Here is an 8820-nt window from a genome sequence, read left to right as displayed (position 1 = left end):
TTGGTGAGCAAAATAGCTAAGTTACAACTTTATAAGACAAAACTTTGATCAATTATGCGGATTCATTGTCTTGAAATATTTTGACTGTTTGCCCTATGTAAAACATTTATTAACCGGGAGCGAAAAATCAAGACTTTTATTATGGGGGGACAAAATATCAAAGATCAACCCATTTTGGGGCCATTTCTGAACAAATCCTCAACAAACGAGCCGTTGGCCCAAGCCCAATCTTGATTGGGGAAGGGGAGCCTGTGCAACCAGCCCACTACAGAGAAGGCCCAATTGAAGGAAGTCCGTTTACCGACCCGGTCCTCGCCAGTCACCCTCACCCGCGGGTAAGCCAAAAAAGCAAATCCATTCTTCGATTTCGCGCTCAAAAAGGAGAACGGATCGTTACCCTTCTCTTTTGTTCTCCAATTCTTCACAAAAAGGCCCTAATCCCTTCAATCTTTGTACTAATTTATCAGATTTTGCTTTAATATTAGTACCCTAATTTTGCAGATACAAATTGGGGGAATATGGATGCGAAGGACATCTTAGGGTTGCCCAAAAATGGGCCGTTGATGTCCCAAGAAAAGAAATCGAGGCCTCAGAAAGAATCTCAAAGGAAACCTGATGGCATTTCTCGAGAAGTTTGTTATTCCTCTCACATACTCTCTGCGTTGCCAGTTTTTCGAATATCCAGAATTCCTAATTTCCTTGTTTCCTTGGCAGGTTTATGCACTTACAGGTGGTATTCCACCTCTTATGCCTTCTCTTGATATCAACCAATTGAAACGCCGAGCTCTTTCTGAGTCTGAAAAGGTCACTCTTTGCTTAATTCTGTTTCTTTTTATGTCTTTTTAAGTTAATACCTTTGCTTTTGGGTAGAATTGTTAGTTGGAGCTCCTGCATTGTAAAATAATCAAATGATAGTATAACGAATGCTCTGAATACTGAACATGAATAGAGCGGGATCAATACAAGACCGATTCACTTAAAATAGATTTAAACTTTAGAGTAGTTAGATTAAAAAAACTATGTTGGATGAAGAATAGAAAGAAGTTGGACCAAAATGGAAAGCAATTTTATTCATTAAAAGATCAATTGAATCTTTCTCCTCCCCATATGTAGCACAGAGAAAAGCTTCCTATCTTCTCTCCAGAATGGAATAGTGACAAGACAATGAGCAATCCAGCATAATCTCTACAACAATACAACAATAACAAACCCAGTGTATTCCCACGTAGTGGGGTCTGGGGATAAGATCTACGCAGTCCATACCACTACTTCAGGAGAAGTAGAAAGGCTGTTTCCGATAGACCCCCGGATCAAGACAAGGAATAATAAACAAATACTTAATAAAGCATGGAACAAGATGTCAAGACATAAATACGCCACCCACAAGGAATAATAAACAAAGAATAGTAAACAAATCCGTAATAAAGCATGCAACAAAGTATCCTAACAAGAATAATACATCTACCAAGTAATGCCCTACCCCAACGACTCAAACTGGCACTAGCCTTCTATCCTAATCCGCGTCCTCCAGATCTTCCTATCTAGGATCATGGGAAGATCTAGGATCATGTCCTCAGTGAGCTGTAACTGCTCCATGTTCCGCCTGATCACCTCTCTCCAGTATTTTTTGGTCTACCCCTACCCCGCCTGAAACCATCCAAAGCAAGCTTCTCACACCTACGAACCGGGGCATCCGTGCCCCTCCTCATCACATGCTCGAATCATCTCAATCGGATTTCCCGCATCTTGTCCTCCACCGAAGCCACTCCAACCTTTTTCCGAATAGTCTCATTTCGAACTCTATCACCCCTATTAAGCCCACACATCCAACGCAACATCCGCATTTCCGCCACCTTCAATTTTTGAATGTGAGAGTTCTTGACTGGCCAAAATTCCGCTCCATACAACATAGCCAGCCGGCCGGCCACCTTGTAGAATTTGCCTTTAAGCTTGGGCGGCACCATCCTATCACACAACACCCCCGAGGCGAGCTTCCACTTCATCCATCCCACCCCAATACGGTGGGAGACATTCTCGTCAATCTCACCATTCCCCTGAATCATGGACCCAAGATCTCTTATCCAGCATAATCTCTAATTTATTGTAATTGCTTTAGGAACTAAGTTGATGTGTAGTTCCAGCCAATTGCAAATCGTCACAACTTATTTACAATAGTAGGTCATCTGGGCATCGTCTTTGTTTAGTACCTTAACAAAGTTTTTGTTTTGCTAATTTCTAACTTCTTCTTGATGTTAAGAGAAGTTAATAAATTCTTCTGATTTGCTATTCAGATTACGTGGCAATGGCTTCCTTTCACAAGTTCTGCTAGAAAAGATAACTTACAGCTTTATCATTGGGTATGTTTTTCTAGTGATCTAGAATCTGCTTAAAGTAACTGTCAAACCATCCACTGATGAAACTCATTTGGTTTCAATAAATCCCAGGTCAGAGTTGTTAATGGTGTTCCGCCTACAGGTGACTATTCGTTTGCCAAGTATAATAAGGTATATCAAGGATTCTTCTTGTTCCTGAGGCTTCTTGTATAAATGGTGTTAAATCTGCTGTCTGTTGGATGCAGTCAGTGGATGTGCTCGAGTACACTGATGAGGAATATGAGAAGTACTTGTCCAACCCTGTAAGTATCAAAATAGTATCCAAAGTTAGATGTGTTATCCGCTTTGAATGAGGCAATATTAAGAATCGTCAGCTTTATCTTTTCATTGAGTTGAACTTTAAACTCTATTAGAATCCTGTAATAACAACCTAACTGCAGTCGTTTATTGAATGACTATTCATATTCTGTAATGATTTATTGGATGACTGATAATATCATGTTATGTAATTACCCAAGGCAACATTTATTTTGTAGCTTTTACAGAAATCTTTCAATTGCCTGACGTGATATGAAGTATCTTGCTACCGATATTTGTACTTTATCTTTGTTGAAAATCCTTAAGCAACTTACAAATAATCATTTTTATCTTTGTTGAGAACTGGTCTTGGATTGTGCTTGTAATTCTATGCATTCAACCTTGTCTGGACAGATGCTTATGTCATTGGAAGGATAAGTTATTGTTTCTTCAATTCCTTATATCCCTGTGAGCTCACTTACTTATTCTCATGTGTTAGTCATGGACCAAGGAAGAGACGGATCAATTATTTGATCTGTGCAAGAGGTTTGATCTCCGTTTCGTTATCATAGCTGATAGGTTCCCTTCAAATCGTACAGTTGAGGAACTGAAGGACCGCTACTACAGTGGTATTCTGCAATATCTCATTGTTTATCAATTGCTTAAACTAATTTAACTTCTACGCTTTATATGATTAATAACTCCAAATATCTTTTGATTTTGATGATGGTTTTGGACCTCGTCCCATGTAGTATCTCGTGCTATTACAATTGCTAGGGCTCCATCTCCTGCCGATGTTACTGGACATCCCCTTGTTAAGGTCAGTCAACAGTTGTGGTTTGATCAGTCAACAGTTGTGGTTTTCTCAACTGAGGACTATTTTCCTTTCTGATTTACTTCTTTGGAGCAATACCACCTCCTTTCCCTGCTTTCTTCTCCGAGTTATCTCCTCTAACTGGTGTTTTATTCTATAAATTTCAGTTTCTTGTGGTATCTCTAACTTTTTTCTTACAATACTATAGGAGCCTTACAACGTCTCTCAAGAGATTGAGCGAAAACGTGCACTGTCAATGGTGCTCTCGCAAACAAAGCTGCAAGAACGTAGGGATGCGGAGGTTTGTGCATACTGTTACTTATTGTCCTTGTGCCTTTTCAAAATAAATGCCCTCCTTGATGAGATTTAGACTTCACCCCATGTTTAATTGCATGTCATACTTCTTATGTAGCTTCTTGATAGCCCATATGCATAATTATATGTATCTGTGCCAGTTATACTTTCTAAATCAGTAACCTGCCCTTTGAACCTTGGTCTTAGGTTCTTGCTGAAGCAAAAAAAATATCTGAGTCACGAAAAGCCGCTAAGGTAAGAATTCTAGGTCTCCTTTTACAAGTGACATTCTTCCATGGAAGCTATAGTTATTGGATGCCCGCCACCCTGTTTAATATTTTGAAAGTCAGCAATAACCAGGTTATTGCATTTTCTCAGGCCGCTGAAGAGGCAGAACTTCCAGATGTGTCAGATGCTGCTCCTGAAGGCGCTGAAAAGGCAGCTGGTATTGATGTAATATCAACCTCGCCAAATGCTCAATTGCCCTCTGGGATTGCTGTACCTCCAGTGTCAGAGACTGCTTCCACTTTGGCGTCTCTTCGCATGGTATGTTTGAGAATAAGATTTCTACTATCCTCTTTCAGTGGTTCTGTCTTGATTGGTAAAAAACTTCAAAATTCCTTCAAGTTGGACAATCTAGTCAAACTTTTTTTGATCTTCATAGGTCATATGTACATTATACTGTTAGGATTTTGTTGTAGTTTCCAGTGTATGTAATCTTTATTGTAGTCTGTAGAATGTCGAAATGGAGATGTGAACTGACCAGGATTTTAGACACCTCCAGAGAGCTATTTTAGTAAGTATTGGGTCCATTTGTTCTAGAAACTTTTGTTCCTTCAGGTTAAAAAACTGATCTTTAGAAGGCTCTAGTGTTGAGTTTTGCATTTAGTTACTGCAGTAATTTTAGTTTAACAAATTGTTTAGTTACAATGAAGAGAAATTTTAGATTATTTTGAAATTCAAATTATGCTGTTTTTTTGTTTTGTGTTGGCTATTTAAAGCCCCTCAATGCTCAATAAACTTATTGAAAGCTGTTAAAAGCTTATTGAAAGCTATTGAAAGATTTCAATCAATTGAGAGTCATTTTAATCCCTTTTTGCCGCCCCATCTTTTTTTTGAAAAAACCAACATCTTGAAGTTCAGCTCAAAATAATTGTGGAGAAAGTAAAAATCATATCTGCTTAATATCAAAAATGAATCTACTCTCTAACTGGAAATTTTCAGCTGCGGGTGTACTTGAGAACATATGCACTGGAGCAAATGGTGCAAGCTGCGAGCTCTTCAGCTGGACTTCGGACGATCAAGCGGGTTGAACAAACTTTACAAGACCTTGGGGTTTGTCTCTGCTCTCTAATACATTTTTTTTGTCGTACATGTACTTCGGAACCATTGCGGTCCAGATTTTAACTTATCATCAAAAGTGCAATCTCAGTTGTTTAATGATCAGGATTTGTGCTAATGGGGTGCCATTTTACCTGTGGATGAAGTTCTATTACATCATGCAATCTCAATTATCTAGTTATCCAGACTTTTGCTGTTGAATTACCATTTTATACGTGTCTCACAAGTTCTATTACATCTTCTCCCACTTATTTTGCTGTTTTTTAGCACCTTTCTTTCCTTTCTTGTCCCTCCTGGTTTACCTGTATTATAGAGTGATAAATATTTCCACTAATTTGACTGGGAAGAATGTGCTTTTTTTCCGTCTATAGGTTAATTTGAAGCCAAAGGTCCCAACGAAACTTGTCTGTGCGGAGCATCTTGAACTGAGGAAAGAGATACTAACCCTATTAAATCTTCAAAAGCAGGTATTTGGCATTTTACTTTAACATTGTATGTTTTCAATAATTTTCTTGATCATGAGTTGGGTTAAACTTTAGACATAAGAACATTTTGAGATTGCATTTTTAGGACTGCATGAATATCATTAAAAAAAATACTCCATCTATTTTGTGTTACCATATGTTTTGTTCATAATGAAGCATCAATGGCTAGATATCATTGTCTAGCATAGGCAAACCTTGGAGTTGTGGGCTCAAGTGAAGAGTGACTGGGTCATAGAATACTGGGTGTGTTTCAGCCCACACAGAATAGTTTGCGGCATATATCAAATGATTAACAAAAACATGCCTCAATCCCAAACAAGTTGGGGTGGCTCATTCAAGCTCAAGTCATATTTTCATCATTCTAAATAAAATTAATGTGAAGAAAAAGTTTATTATTTTTATAATAATTATAGTAGTAGCAGTTCTCTAACAAATCTTAAACCCATCCTCAACTAGTTCTCAAATGATGATTACTTATTAGTAATTGGAAACCATTCAATTTCATTAATTAGCTGGTGAAGTAAACTATCTAGGATACAGAACACAAGTATTTGTCAAATATTCAAAAAAGAGTTTGAGGTTTATCTGACCAAGTCCTCTCTTGAATGACCCAATTTCGTCAATGCTTGTCTTGAAAATCAGGTACAATACAAGGAGGCAGAAGGCTCATCTTATCGGGAAGGTTCATATTCTGAAACACCTGGTACACCTCCTAAGGTGAGGATGCTGCTTCTAACTCTGTATCTAGGGGTGGCAATGGTGCGGTGTGGGTTTTTTCTAAACCCACAAATTTTAAAACCGCCGCACCGCACCGCATCACCTTTAAACCCGCATAAACCCGCCCCACACTCATACCCGCACCGCACCGCCCCATATTTTTGTTTTTTTCTTTTGAAAAATTCGTAACTCCATTGAAAATCATAATATTTCCAAATCTGCAATTAGGAAATAATAACAACTAATTTCTATTATATCACTTTTCTCTAAGAAATTGTCAAAAAGTATCACGTGTACAAGTAATGATCCAATATCATATTTTTTAAAAAATGAATAGAGATATTAAAAAAGCTATAAAATTATTTATTTGTAGTGTTATACATGTCATTTTAAGTATCATAAAATTTTAAGTAAAGAATACATATAATTTTAGGTATATTCACGAGAATAATATTAATTTTTAGCTCTTTTTTAATTTAAACCCGCATATACCCGCAACCCGCACCGCACCATTTAAAAAAAAAACTTACTTTAACCCGCACTGCATAGCTTAAAACCCGCACTGCCCCATTGCCATCTCTATCTGTATCAACAACCTCTTTCCTTTTCCCAAGATAGTTTATGGTGTTCCACAAGATGAATTAGATAAAGATACATCTTTTGTTTGTGACTAATGGAGCTGATGTCTGCTTGTTGACAGCGTGCCCAACGTGCTACGGACCTAGATAGAACATTCATCCCTGATTCTACAAGTTTTGGAGGTAAGCAAATGACACAAGTACTTGGGCTTCTGTTAAAGGTGTAGTCCATAATGATCAAACTGTTCTCTCTGTATCATTCAAACTCACATATCATCTTTTGGTGCCAATATTTTTCATGTTCTATAGGGGAAAGAGCTGTTAAAAGGGACCAGAAACGCAAGGTATGTGTCGTTAGCGTTTTTACTGAATCTTCAAATTAATCCAAACAGTTCTAAGAGTCTACTATGTTAATTTGGGGATCCAGGGGCCTGGACGATCATCAGAAGTTCCATCTTCACCAGCACAGTCAAAACGGCCTCGCAAGTTAAAGACTGATGGATGAATTAGAGGGTTAGTGCATTATTCGTCTCAATACCTGGCTTTATTTGGAGTAGTGTTAGAGAATTTAGCCATAAGATAGTATCTAATAGCTTAAATCTTGCTTGCTTACTAGAAAATTTGCTTAATCTCATCTACATCTGAGTTTCCGCTGTTGTGTACTCAGGACTAAAGCTACTAGGAGCTGTATATTAGCTGCTTGAATCAACTTCTTCTGCCATTGTGATGTGTTCTGCGCCTTTTTGAATTTCCTCCAGCATGAAACATGATCCAGCCTTGCAAAAATTCAAATGTGGCCGTCTCGTTTGAGTGGCACAAGAAATGTGAGATGTCCCTCTAATGCCTTTCTATGGAGATCAGGTCCTCCTTTGCGTCAGAGTACAGTTCACGCAGTCTGTAAATACAACTGTATCTTATAATTATGATTAGCATGTTGCCCCTCACCTTTCTACTATATCTCTTTGGTATGTCATAAATTATTGAGCCATGTTGGCTGTTTTTGTATCCACATCAAAGTAGTTGTGCCTTAGTTGCATTTAGATTGCTTACCAGGATGGACGGATATGAATTGGCACTGAAACGGAAAGTCATAGTGATTCTTTGGGCCCTCATTTCTAACCATATTAGCGTTGGTGTTGCTGCGTCTCTTTTTGGGTTATCTTCTTTTCCAATATATAGATATGGTTCTTGTATTTGATGGATGTAGAACTACATTGTACCGCAGTTAAATATAATGAGTGTGTGGGACACGTATTAGTTTATGCACTCAAATGTGCTCCATCTCCCTGAGCTTATTAACTGCAAGAAAGAATGTCATCAATCTTTGATTATGTGTAGGCGATTTTGCTAGTTTCAAGAAAGAGAGCAGGAAAGCGATGTGATGTTATATTTTATCAAATCCCGTTGATCAAAAAAGCATATGTTCATTAACTGATGCAAAAGGGGAAGTAAAAATTCTTCAACTTTGCTAGAAATTTTTCATGCTTAATCCACTTTTTTTTCTTGGTTGAACCGGATGGGTGTGTCATGAACTGAATTGTCAGAAGAAAATCAATAAAGGAGGCGCTAAATGCTAATAAGATGGAATACTGACAACTGAAATATACAATCAATAAAGAAGGCGCTAAATGCTAATAAGATGGAAATACTGACAACTGAAATATACTAGGATGCCAGGTTGCTCGCCAAGTTTAAGCCACGTCTCTAGTTTGTAGGTGAACAATACATTTGGTTTGTGTCGGATTGAACAACTAGGCATTTGGACATTAAAAGAAAGTGTGATATTTGAAAAGATAATACTTAAAAGTTGAAATCGTGTTTGAATATGCATTTAACTTGAAAAAGAATTAGAAGTTTTATGACTGAAAAAATTGGTAAAAGATCACTTTTCAAACTTGAAACTCAACTTGAATTTAAAAAAAAAAATAAAAAATCAGTTCAATGTATAACTGAACAGTTTT

At 37.6% G+C, this 8820-nt stretch overlaps 1 protein-coding gene across 2 annotated transcripts; it reads left to right on the top strand.

Moving 5' to 3' along the window:
- The first annotated feature begins 342 nt into the window (after nt 1-342).
- Nucleotides 343-8005, top strand: LOC107840390 (SWR1-complex protein 4). Of its 2 annotated transcripts, XM_016684243.2 has the most exons (17): nt 344-632; nt 715-804; nt 2292-2357; nt 2445-2504; nt 2579-2635; nt 3130-3259; nt 3383-3450; nt 3653-3745; nt 3946-3993; nt 4117-4284; nt 4963-5073; nt 5451-5546; nt 6207-6281; nt 6982-7042; nt 7169-7203; nt 7287-7372; nt 7527-8005. In XM_016684243.2, the coding sequence occupies exons 1-16, from the start codon at nt 519-521 to the stop codon at nt 7362-7364; spliced, it is 1350 nt and encodes a 449-aa protein (XP_016539729.2). In that variant the 5' UTR covers nt 344-518; the 3' UTR covers nt 7365-7372; nt 7527-8005. The 2 variants fall into 2 exon arrangements, with proteins under 2 accessions (XP_047254259.1, XP_016539729.2); XM_047398303.1 differs by lacking the exon at nt 7527-8005 and having other exon boundaries at nt 343-632; nt 7287-7373.
- The last annotated feature ends 815 nt before the right edge of the window (nt 8006-8820 follow it).

This window comes from Capsicum annuum, chromosome 1 (assembly GCF_002878395.1).
Source record: "Capsicum annuum cultivar UCD-10X-F1 chromosome 1, UCD10Xv1.1, whole genome shotgun sequence".
In the NCBI taxonomy this organism is placed as follows: Eukaryota; Viridiplantae; Streptophyta; class Magnoliopsida; order Solanales; family Solanaceae; genus Capsicum; species Capsicum annuum.
Note: the sequence above shows the minus strand (reverse complement) of the source record. Positions and strands in the feature narration are given on the sequence as shown.

What these genes read in the sequence shown, in the direction of transcription:
- LOC107840390 (XM_016684243.2), top strand. Translation starts at nt 519, where the DNA reads ATGGATGCGAAGGACATCTTAGGGTTGCCCAAAAATGGGCCGTTGATG. An exon ending in AGTCACGAAAAGCCGCTAAG is followed by an intron (nt 3,994 to 4,116) that starts GTAAGAATTCTA and finishes GCATTTTCTCAG; the next exon opens with GCCGCTGAAGAGGCAGAACT. An exon ending in TGATTCTACAAGTTTTGGAG is followed by an intron (nt 7,043 to 7,168) that starts GTAAGCAAATGA and finishes CATGTTCTATAG; the next exon opens with GGGAAAGAGCTGTTAAAAGG.